General features: G+C 37.0%; 1 protein-coding gene across 8 annotated transcripts in view; it reads left to right on the forward strand.

Moving 5' to 3' along the window:
* NRXN3 (neurexin 3) overlaps positions 1–11,317 on the forward strand; it is a 1,487,454-nt gene extending 1,476,137 nt beyond the window's left edge. For 4 of the 8 annotated variants that reach the window (XM_036314379.1, XM_036314338.1, XM_036314354.1 and 1 more), the window contains one exon: positions 8,526–11,317. In XM_036314379.1, coding sequence (XP_036170272.1) covers positions 8,526–8,827 — 302 coding nt within the window. In that variant the 3' untranslated portion in view covers positions 8,828–11,317. Of the gene's footprint in view, positions 1–7,901 lie in introns of all 8 variants that reach the window. The other 4 variants (XM_036314362.1, XM_036314372.1, XM_036314347.1 and 1 more) reach the window with 2 other exon arrangements.
* The last annotated feature ends 1,376 nt before the right edge of the window (positions 11,318–12,693 follow it).

Raw genomic sequence — 12,693 nt, forward strand, 5'->3', positions numbered from 1 at the left:
GCCTCCTCAGCGTGTGCATCTGGTTGTTCATCCCTGAAAGTGTGTGAAATATTTTTTTCTTTAAAACTTTTTTTTTGTTCTTTTATCCCTTCTTGTTTGGGAATTAAGTGCTTTTTGTATTATATATATCTATCTATATATATAAATATATCAGTGTGTTTCTTTTTAATTGCTAGATCTTTAGATTTGCTTTTATCCAAAATTATGAGAAAAAAGTTATGAATTGTTTTCTGCAATTTTCCCCACTCCCTCTTTAAATGTGGAACAACTTCAGCTGCAGAATCCCCACATCCACATCTTTCAAATGATCCCCGGTCGCATTGGGAATCACATGCACCATGGTGGGGAGTGGGGACATTGGTAAAAGTAAATGAGGTCATTCAGACAGTACCATTTTCTATATAGGGGAATCATTACTAACCCAGCAAGTGGGCTCCCTATACAACTCTGCCTTTCCATCACCTCTGCAGATCTCTGACCCCTTCCCCTAATTCTAGATGGGGCTGTGTGGCTGTTGATGAAGTTGTTCAACTTGAATGCATAAATCTAGTATCCTTGTGTTTTGCTTTTAACCTTTTGATCATTATTATTAGTATTATTATTTTATGTATTTTGGCTATTTTCAGTAGGAGAAAAAAGTTTAACTGTTTTTATTATTTGAAAATTTTTAATGAAACTGTAATGATTTTTGAAGTAATTGCATGTTGAAGAAGTTGCAGCTTAGGGTGTGTGAGATTGTCAGTGTTAGAGTTCTGTTCTTTATTTCTGTAGATGGGCATGTGTAGGCTCATTTGTTTTTGTATATTGCCCATCCCTTCCTTACAGCCAGAAGCTCTAATGCAGCTAGATCACTCCGTGCCGCCCTTACATGGACATGGCGACTCACTTACACATTTACTCCCATCATCTTCATCTCTTGTGTAGTTCACTCATAAATACAACCCTACCCTTTCTGCATCATTCCTTCCCACCCCCCTCCTTTCTTTAGCATTGTTCAAATTTATGTGCTGTCATCCATTCCCTTAAATTAAAGAAAGTCTAATACTTGTCAAAAAGACAAAAAATTGTAAAAGTTAAATATATATCTGAGAACCTATAACAATGCAGAAATTTATTCCAAACCCTCTAGATTCATAGATTTTTTTAAAAGGTAAATTATAAAGGTAAACAGGATTTTTTTTTAATTTTTAAAATCATTGCAGTCGGAATTATTTCAAATTCAAAATTGATGCCCTCCCTAGTCCCTTGAAGTAAAAATTTGTTAAAGTGCAGATTTTTTTTCTTTTTATGTTATGTGGTGTGGATGTATGTGTTGTTGCCTCCCTGTATCATCCTTTGTTGTAAATTAATATATTTGAAAAATTAGACATTTTGGTCAAAAGTTTTTTTTTTTAAGAAATGACAACAACAAAAAAAAGCAAGTTACAAGAATGTGGCAATTCTATTTGTCCAAGAGCATTCTTACACAACTTTCTTTTGTAAATTTTTCTTTCATGCCAAAAAACATGCGGGCAATTTGTTGATGTAAGTTGACGATAAATGAATACGGTATGCTTTTTCTTATTTAAATTACTTTGTCTATGTGGAAATGAGTTCTTTCTTTGCTTTTCTAAAATGGCCTCTATTTTTTATTTGCTTTTACTTTTCTTTCTGTCCTTATCTTGAGAATGCCTTGTTGATGTTATTTGCTCTCCTTCCCTCTAGCTTACTTTGGCCCTGAAGTTGATTTTATTTTCTACTATGTAATTTTGAACATAATATTAAATACTTTATTTCATTTGTGTCTATTTGCTTAATTTTCAGTTTTATGTCTTGTGCTGAATTGCTCTGAATAATCAATGTGAACTCTACTCTTGGTAGAAGGGGGTGGGTAATTTGTTCCTAACATGCAAAGGAAGCCTGGCCTCTTTGCCTGAACCAGCTTGAAAGCCTTGAAAGTAATGGGATATTAAGTTGGTTACAGCCTACAGGAGGCCTGCACCCCAGAAGAAAATGCATTAACTCCAAGTGTTATCAGTGGTAATTACATCCTAATTTAACTCCATAGAAAGAATTCGGGGAAGTCAGTTGTTGTTTTTCTCTTCTGCAGAGGGGAAAAGAGGTACTCTCAAGTGATTATGGTGACTTTTGTTATCCAGGATTAGACTATCACCATCACCACAGGCTTCAAAATCAATTTTACTGAGAATAAAGACATCGAGAATCCCAGGTGTTTAGAGTGTTGTCCTATCATAATGATGCCTCCCAAAGTATAAAGCTGTACTGGTGAAAACACAACACACACACACACACACACACACACACACACACACAGAGAGAGAGAGAGAAGGCACACAATTTCTCTCTCTCTCTCTCTCTCTCTCTCTCTCTCTCTCTCTCTCTCTCTCTCTCCTTTTTCCTTTTTATTAATAGTTTCCATTTCTCTCAAGGACTTAATCAGGTAAGCTTTAAAAGGATCCTCTGATTCTACCAAGAAGAAACATGATGATTTTCACACCTGACATTTAATTTAGGCAACTTTTCAGGTAGGTACTAACTATTTATGGGGATATCCTTGGATCTTAAAGGAATTTAGACGTTGCCTTTATGCACCTCAGGAAACATAAGATCAGTAAGACGTAAGTACTCTATAGTTTTTAATTAAAGAGATTACTTGTTTCACTTTAATTTTCAATGCTAGGGTTTTCTGAAACTGTTATAGAAAGTAATATCAAACTGATTGGTAGGTAACAGATATGTTTCCAACCCGGTAGCTTTAATGAATGGGCTTTCTCTACCTAGATTTTTATGATTTTATATTTTTTGATATGTTGGGTGATATTGTAGGTTTAAAACTAAGAACTTCCTCAATGAGGTGTTATTTTATCTAAATGAATTGAAAGCTTTTATTTTTATTGAAGAAGCCATCTGTAAGAATTTAATAAAAGGCTAATTTTTTTTAGTACAGCTCTTTGAGCTATCATAAATCATTCCTCAAACTCTGTATTTAAAATAGCCTTAATAATCTGGTCTCCCATCATATTCTACCTTAGCGTGAGGCTACTATATTTTTAAGAAAATAGGGAAAATGACCAAAGGTTTCAGTGTTTATATTAGTAGAAATGATACTAGTAACTAGCATTTTGGAGTAGCAATGAGCTCTGTACTAAATTTTTAACATGTGTTATTATTAACATGTATTATTATTATTCAAATTGTGGTTTGAGGTAGGCTGTGTTGTTATTCCCATTTCACAGAGAGTTTACACAATTTGCCCAATCTTGTGTGGCTAGTAACTGCAGAGCTGCGCTGTTAACTTGAGTCTGGGTGACTTTGGAGACAAAGCTCTTAATCAATAAGCAAATGAAAAACTCCATTTGACATTCCTTATTTTACAATAGATAATGATATCAAGGGGCTTTGGCTCATCTTACCTGGGCATATGTTGAAAAATAGAATCTGTAGCCTTATAGATTCAGACAAAGTAGCAGGGGAAGGTTCTACCTAAAGATTCTCATCTCATTAAAATGTTAAGCCTCTTTGAGACACTTGAGCTTTTTCTGGTGTCTCTCCTGGGTATTTACTATGTTTTTCCATGGCTATTTTTTTCTAAAGGTGGATGTAGAAAAATTTATGGTTACAAGCTTTTGGATATTTATGTGCTGCAAGTACACACTTCTGTGGCACCAACAAAAATGAATATCATCCAACAACTCATTTATTGGAAAAGGGATGACTTCTCCCCATTATCTGTGAATTTCCCAGTAGAGATTCAGAAAAATACAAATAAGAGATGAGCTAAAGAACCTAAATATACATAAGAGAAACTCACGGAATTGGAGCATGATGTCCTCTCCCAGAGTTTAGCTCTTCAGTGTCCTTGTTTCTGTGTTTTTATGACTTCTTAGACTCAAATATCTCCAGAGAGGCAATGTTGGATCCCCATGGAAACTTCCTGCTGCTCTTCTTGTCTTTATAGATGACCCACTACATTCACCATCACCTACAACATTCTCACAGTTCACAGTGGTTCTATTAAATTTTTAATCCACTGTCTTTTTCAATGGCAGAGAGCCCCATTTGCTGGATATCAGCCCTAGACACATGAATTATATATCTATAAATATACTCATAAAGCAAAAAAGCAGGGCAGTCTTCGGGGCTAAAATAGACCTTTTATATCCCTAGTGATCTCTCTAGTTTAAAGAAAAACACAGCCCTGTCAAGAAAGGGTATATATTCCTGATTTAAAATGATAACTTTAAGGGATACAAATATTATTCCAAACTGAAGAAAAATTCTGAAGATGGAATGGGAAATTAGAGTTTTGGTGGATTATAGGTTTTGTATCACTCTGCCTGTAACCCCTCATGATTTTAGGCTTGCTGCATCTGTGAATACTTTTATAAGCATAGACATCTGGTAGATCACTGACTCCATAATCTTTGGGCAGTGAAACAAGAATATTAGCAGCTGCTCCAACATTCCTGAGTATAGTCACTTTGGATTAAGACAAACATAAAGACTTAAATAGGCTTCCAGAATCTAAGTCATTTCTATTGAGGATCTAATAATGGGAGAAATATGTCCCTCAACTTCTCATCTCAAATGGTGTGTGTCCACAGACCCCCAGGATATTATAATCATCTTAACTCTTAAAGGTGGAATTTAATATTACAATTGATTATGCACCCCAACACATAAACCTGTCCCAGGCACCTTCCATGTTTACAGTTATCTAAACTTTCCACCTATTTTCACTATAATTCCCATTTGTAACAATGACACCCCCCCCCACAACCCAGCTGACTTCCTTTTGAACTAAAGACACTCTTCCAATTCTTTGAGATGCCAGGAAAGGGGGTTATGAAAGCTTCTACCATTTCACTGACTAAATACTACAGGAATTGGAGCTCACATTTCCTTGACACTGGGCATCATTTATCATTTTTCTCTGGGATTAAAAAAATGGCAAAGAACACTGAAGATTAGTAATTTTGCCAGCTTCTATTATTTAAACTCTGCAATATCATACCCATTATTTTAGTTTTGAAATAAACTCTTATCACTTACTTAGGGGACTCACTGAATTTTTAGAAGCTCTTTATAAATTAGTGAGCTTCAGAACCCTCTTTCCATTCCATCCTGAAAAGGGTGGTATTTACTTTCTACAGTATTATTATGATTATTTTGTAATCCAAGAGACATATTTGCATTAGGGTGTTGAATGAGCAGGGAATAGCAAAGGAGAGTGGTAGTGATTCAACTGCAGAGTGAGCAGTTGTAGATTTTGTAGATTTTTTTTAACAACAGAAACACTATGGAAGCTTTAGCTAAGATTGAAGGGGGGGTAAAAAAGGCAAATTTAAGACTCCAGTTGTGAGTCACAGATGGTACACTAAAATTGCAAATGAATGCCACTCTGCAATCATGAAGACAGTGATCTTAATCTCACAGGGACACTGGTATCCTTCTTAACTATTTGCCTTTATATTAAAATTATGTGCACCAGGCCTTTGCCTCCAAACAAATCAGTTATTCCTTTTTTTTACCCCAGTTTCCTCTGTGCTCAATACACATGAGGCAGATTTTTATCACTGCCCTACGAAACAAATGACTCTCAGTGTTTGTGCCTGAAGAGAACACGCATGCTAATCCTTTGTTCTAGGTGAGATGCATAAGAACTACCTTGTTCCCTGAAGGAAAGTAACATCACCCCTGAGTAACCTCTAGGGAACCTTTAAACAGAGTGTATGGGCCTCCTCTTCTCCCTCCACACTGCTCTTCTTTTATTCAAACACTGCCTTTTTCCGTGTATCACCTTAACTATAACTCTTGGGACCCTGTACTAGAAGAATAGGAGAAAAGTGATCCCAGGATTAGTTTTATGTCTGGATAACCTTTAGGAAACATGCTCCAAATCCCATTTATAAAAACTAGCGAAAGTGTGTAAATTATGTATTAAATAAGTTGCAAGGTGTATGAATTATATATGTTCACAATGTAAAAATTAGGTGTGCTGGCCCAGCAAAGCAAGTCTGAAACTTTGGTGGAACCACAAAGATCATTTTGCTCAATAGTTTCCAACTCCAAGCACCAGAGAGAATCCTAGGTGTAGAGATCAGACCAAAATATCATTTTGAGATTCTCAGAAAGGTTCGTTTTTTATTTCCCCACACATGGTAACAGAGATGATTGCACAATACCCTATTGTGCTTGCCTTCCAAATGATACACGTTATTTCCATTATTGCTACGCTCCTCAACTCAATTCTTCTCTGTGTAACACAGTGTAATTGGCAAAATAGGGAGGGAGGAAAAGCTTTTGATGTAGGTGCAAGCAATTCTTCTCAGATGCTAGGAATGTATGCATTAGGTTTCTTCTCAAGAGACCCTGCACATCTGAAACCTGGACACTTTATAAGCAGCAGTTTCCATGGAGGCACAAGAAATGATTAAAGATATAAGGTGTGGAAAGCAGAGCAGAGAGTTATAATTTGTGAGTCAGTCTTTATAGGAATTACCTGGGAAGACTGTTTAAACTCAAAGGCTTGTCCACCTGGAATGTCCCACGCGGCAGTATTGAGCCACGTGTCTGGGTTTGTCACCAATGGAGAGACTGCAGCAAAGTCATATCTGGTAACAGATATTTAAACACCAACCATTCTACCAGGGCAAAATTACTACTGAGAGCAGAACACAAAGCACTGTACCTGGTTGAGAGCTTAGTGACCCAGGTCAGAAAGAGGTTCAATGATATTGTATCAGCATCTCAACAGACGGACTAACTGGGACGGGGAACATCATTCCATCCTTGCTAGAGGATTTTTAAAATCAATAGTTGGAATAAATATTTTGGACAAAATTTAATGAATTATAACTTCTGGAGATTCTTTCTCTCTTTGAAAAATAACTTGATCTTTCTCACATACATGAATAATAAGCTTGCTTCTGCAGTTAGGTTAGTAACATTCACCATGGAATATTTGTGGTGCCCATGATCTGCAAGGCACCAGGATTTAGTATACTATCTTAACTTTCTTTCCTGACCCAGTCCACAGGTTTCTAAATACAGTAAGTAGGAACTCTGGGTAAACTAATAAATTTTTGCCATTCGGATTTTTCAAAACTCACTTTGCTATCTCTATGTTTCAGAATCTAAGAGTACGTTTCCAGTAATTCACAGCTGTCTAGGCTGGTTATTTTTAAAATGTAGCATCCAGCTCAGGATATTTTGCATCTAGCACAAAAGCAATACATTAACATAATTTTAGACCAAGGCAAGGTGGGTGGTCATTTAATAGAGGAATTTCTGGAAAAGCATATCATTTTCATTGGTTAGATGAGCATTTTTAACCTCTTATAATGTGCCCTTATTTAGCAGATAGTAAACGAAGACTGCACTTATTGATAAATGTGAAATGAAAGGTAGTCCTTCACAATATTAAGGACAAAGTATTTTTTGGTCTTTGATCTAGGTCTTTGTGACATGGAAAATACTCTCATCCTCATGGGAGCAAATAAGTAGAAACCCCAGAAGGCAATAAAGAAATGTTAAATACAATTCACAATTATTTACACACACACACACACAATTTTAATAGCCAATCAGTACTGGCAACAGTGTAATTGATTGTCATCATCCCATAAGCAAATCCTGGAAACAAGCCTATTTGAGTTCTAGCTAAATAATTACTTGAGAGTATCTTTAAAATCTACACCCCTGCCCGAATCTGTAGATTTCAGGTTCTGGTGGCAAGAGGCAAATAATGGGCTGGAAATCAGCTTAGAATGGTTAGGCTACCAGGTGATTTTATTGTCATTTCTGAGGCATAACCTATGAACTCCATTCATTGAGAGTGACTGAACCCTGTTTACCTACAAATATGCTAATTCTGTGTTTCTTTTTCTTTTCAATCCCAGGAGGTGAATTAGTTATCCCTCTTCTTGTAGAAGACCCTTTAGCTACCCTTCCTATTGCTACTCGTGCACCTTCCATTACACTCCCCCCTACCTTCCGCCCCCTCCTCACCATTATTGAGACCACCAAAGATTCCCTGTCCATGACCTCTGAGGCGGGGTTACCTTGCTTGTCGGACCAAGGCAGCGATGGTTGTGATGATGATGGCTTGGTGATATCTGGGTATGGCTCAGGGGAAACCTTTGACTCTAACCTGCCCCCTACTGATGATGAAGATTTTTACACCACCTTCTCCTTGGTAACAGATAAGAGTCTTTCCACTTCAATCTTCGAAGGTGGCTACAAAGCACATGCGCCCAAGTGGGAAGCCAAGGACTTTAAACCTAACAAAGCCTCCGAAACTAGTAGGACTACTACCACATCATTGTCCCCTGAGCTGATCCGCTTCACCGCTTCCTCCTCGTCTGGGATGGTGCCCAAATTGCCAGCTGGCAAAATGAATAACCGTGATCTCAAACCCCAGCCTGACCTAGTCTTGCTTCCGTTGCCCACTGCCTATGAGCTAGACAGCACCAAACTGAAGAGCCCACTAATTACTTCCCCCATGTTCCGTAATGTGCCCACAGCAAACCCCACGGAGCCGGGAGTCAGACGGGTTCCGGGGGCCTCAGAGGTGATCCGGGAGTCGAGCAGTACAACAGGGATGGTCGTCGGCATTGTGGCTGCTGCCGCCCTCTGCATCTTGATCCTCCTGTACGCCATGTACAAGTACAGGAACAGGGACGAGGGGTCCTACCAAGTGGACGAGACGCGGAACTACATCAGCAACTCGGCCCAGAGCAACGGCACGCTGCTCAAGGACAAGCAGCCGAGCTCCAAGAGCGGCCACAAGAAACAGAAAAACAAGGACAAGGAGTACTACGTGTAACCACGCGGCCGCTCACAAGACCCACATTTAAAGAACCCAGAAGGATTGCTTTATCAGTGCATACATCCTTGGAAAATGAGATTTTTTTGCAGATGTCAGAACTGCTCTACCTAGGAGATGGGGTCTATACCATGTCTATGGTGGGAAAAAGAACCGTTTCTAAAAGGACACACACACCAAGATGTATCGACCTATACACAGTTCAGCCATGGCTTTGATCAGTCATCGCCCGGAGACAGAAGGTCCTTGCTGCCCTGCTGTATCATAAAGCACACACTTTGCGCTCTGCAGCCAGCAGGGGGCTCCCCTTCTCTCACCTGGACTTGGGAGCTTCCTTCTCTTGAGGACCTTGCACTCAAGGTAGAGACTCATGGCTTACTTGTTCCATAACTCCAAGTGAGTCTGTAACAATGTTTGTGAAGCTTGACTGTAATAATTTTTTTTGTTGTTTAATTATGTAAAAAACGAAAAACAGAAAAAAGTTAAACAAACAAACAAAAAAAAAAAACAACCCACCCTTATCTGGTTCTGGCCAGTGTGTGTAACTTTTCTTCAAGATCTGAGGGGAAAAAACGGCTTTTGGGTTTTTGTTTATTTTTTGAGGATGACTGGACGGACATACGTTAAGAAGAAGAAAAAAAAAAACACTCAGAAAACTAAAGTGGGAGAGACTATTGCCATATGAACTCAAACGCTACCATGGTGTTCACGCTACATATCAGGTTGTGGTGTTTTTAGAATCTGTTGTTTGTTTCCTATACGAACACATAGCAAAATCATGTGATGGATGATAATGTTGATTTGAAAAGCTGGTCCCTCAGGATCTAATTCCAGAATTCGCCACCCAAACCCTGAACCGACTGGGTTAGGGCTGGTTTTATCAGAGCTATTGGGTTTGCTTAACAACAGTATTCCTGTCCATTAGCCCAGCCAAATTGTGGTAAAGGAGAAGCCCTCCAAATGAAAACAGAGCCTTTCCCAGAGAAAGGGAAGGGAGGGGGTGGCCTGGATCCATGACTGATAGAAATGCATGCAAATATAGAAGAAAAGACAATACTAAAAGGCTGTTCAATAATCAAAACAGACCATAGGGGAGTTCAACTTGTGATGGAACCACAAAAGGTCACACAAGCCAAACATGGCATGAAGAGAGTGCAAAATGCATAGTTCTTCCCCCACCCCCAACGTGAATATGTTTTCTCATTGTGGTTTAATTTTGTAGTCTGGCACTTACGGATAACTCTATCCTTCCATTTGCTCATGTCTCCCTTCACCCATCTTTTCTAAAACTAAACGAATAAATAATAAATGAATAAAGCTGCTGTGACACACACAAAAAGGAATTTAATAGTATAATATATATATAAATAAATATATATACAGATATATTTATCATGGTATGTTTGATGGGATGACTGAGACAGGACACCTGTTAAAGTCTTGAAGTGGAATGAGAATGTTGTTTTAAAAGAAAATGACAAAACAACAAAAAAGTAAACCTTAAAATGTGAAGCAAGTGTGAGTTTTAGTTTTGTCACAGTTAACTGTGTCAAAGAGAATTAAAAAATAAAATCTTCTCAGATTTTGTTTACATATTTTACTACATTTTTGCTGGTATAATTCCTTAGCCACCTATGTACATACTGCTTTAAGAATTGTTCCTTCCTTTCTATTTGTTTATTTCAGTTGTTTGGTTTATATTCCGGTTGTCTTTCTTTCTTTTTGAAAAGAGGAAACAATGTACAGAAAAACAATAAATTGGTTGTGTGGCCATAGCTATCCAAAAAGCAAGAGACAAAGCAAGACAAATATTCACACAAAAATTAAGTGTGTCCTCTGGAGGGTCAGGTATATACAATTTCTTTTGTACAGATGAAAATCAATCAGCTGTTTAGATTTAGAAATCTACTCTTGCTGGTCTTTGTAAGTTGCATGAATATTTGATTTGAAAAAATACCTTAAAGATATGGGGCAAAAGTGCAATCTAAACAATGGTAGCCTTTACTAATGTGTATGGAAAGAAGTGTTCCTCATTATCTGATATTTCAATGTGTTAAGAGTTTTGGAATTTTTTTTTGTCATTAAGAAAGACAGGATTATAAAGAGATATCAAAGCACGATTTTAGATAGCCTAAATGGCCCAACCTATATAAAGTTGATTATATCTTGATGTCTTTAACAGATTGATGTTCTTGGAGTCTTGAGGTCTTGTGAATTGATTTTCTGATTTCTTTCTTTACATTTTTTTTTTTTAATTTGAGTAAAAATACACTTGTTATATTCTTTTCAGTGTAAGTTCTATTTGGACAATTTTATGGGAACATGTGCATTCTGTATGTGAGCTTCTATCATATTCCTGTTGTTTTATGAGCAGACTTTTACGGAATTTATTTATGATGTTGTGATGTTACCGCTTTTCCTTTTTCCTTTTCTCTTTTATTTCATATTTGCATTTTTGTTCAAGGATATGCTTAGCAATAAAATGTTCTTCCCAAAACTTTGTATGATGATGCATTCTTATTTTATAAACATTTAGTTTAAGATCTTACACTGAAGATAAACATGTCATATCTTATTGAAAGTAAGCTAAGACTACTTTCATGTGAAATAAAAGATTCTATACAGATACTTATATAAACATGTCAAAAGTGGCATATTTATGGGCTTAACAATTATTGTCTGTCAACCAAAGCATTATTTAGATTTCTTTGGTAGCATCAACAGTAAAGAAAACACTTTTCTGAACAGGTAAGATAACAAAACATTCCATTCTGGAAAATATTACTGGATACTATGTTTTTGAAGTCTTTGGTACATTTATCAACAAACTTTGCAAGGTTTTTCAGAACCATACTCAGGTAGTGTCTTACTAGAAAGTTTTAGATGCCTTCTTTCTAAGCATCCAGCCATATTGAAAAATTTTTTAAATGACTAAATCCAAAACCAAAATTTAAGTGCTTAAATTTTAACAGCTTTTATTTTCTAGATTTTCAGATTATAAAATTTTGCAAGCATTCATTGTAGATGGAACCTATCTCATATCTCAGGTATACTCCATTTGCTGGTTTCCTAAGCACATGCATATTCTCCCAATTGGATAATCCATCATGACACCTGCATTTTCACCATGGTCCAGAAATGTGGGTTAACTGAACAGTTGTATTCTATCCATACACTGGTTAACAGTTTTCAAAGAGTTAAAGTTAAAAACAAATATTATACTTCTTTTACTTTACATTTTATTTATTGAATGGTTATGCTGTTGAGTATCTGGGGATGGAAAGAAAATTAGGCTGAATGATGTCAAATTATGGAAAGTTCCTTTTATGGTTTCTGTCTCAGATACTTGATATAAAGTAAAGCAATCATTTATTAATGCCCATTTTGTGATAGGTACTGTCTTGTTTTGAATCTGTGTTTTATGTTTCACCCCTGAGTGTTAGCTAGTATTTTTTCACCTTAAAGAGGAGAAAACAAAGACACAAAGAGCTTAATGACAACTTGGCTAATACATTTCCAACCATGTTAGAAGTCAGGCCTTGCTGACATGGAGGTCAGTGAGATGTCATGGGGAGGGCATAAGCACGGAGGCCAGACAGAGTTGGGTTGGAACCCCATCTGTACTATTTACTATTTATAGGCAAAATTCACAATCTCTGAGATTTGGCTTCCTCGCCTGAAAAATGTGACACCTCAATGACTTTGCCTTTCATTGTAGTTTGGTAGGGAAATGAAATAATATAAAGAGTTTTAATTGTGATTGAGGTAGAGTAGAGGTTCACAAAGTTAGTCTCCTTCACTTTGAGTGCTATGCTATTCTCTATACAACAGATGACTTCTAGAATGAGAAATTCTACACTAAATTC

The sequence above is a fragment of the Myotis myotis genome, unplaced genomic scaffold (genome assembly GCF_014108235.1).
Source record: "Myotis myotis isolate mMyoMyo1 unplaced genomic scaffold, mMyoMyo1.p scaffold_m19_p_1, whole genome shotgun sequence".
In the NCBI taxonomy this organism is placed as follows: domain Eukaryota; kingdom Metazoa; phylum Chordata; class Mammalia; order Chiroptera; family Vespertilionidae; genus Myotis; species Myotis myotis.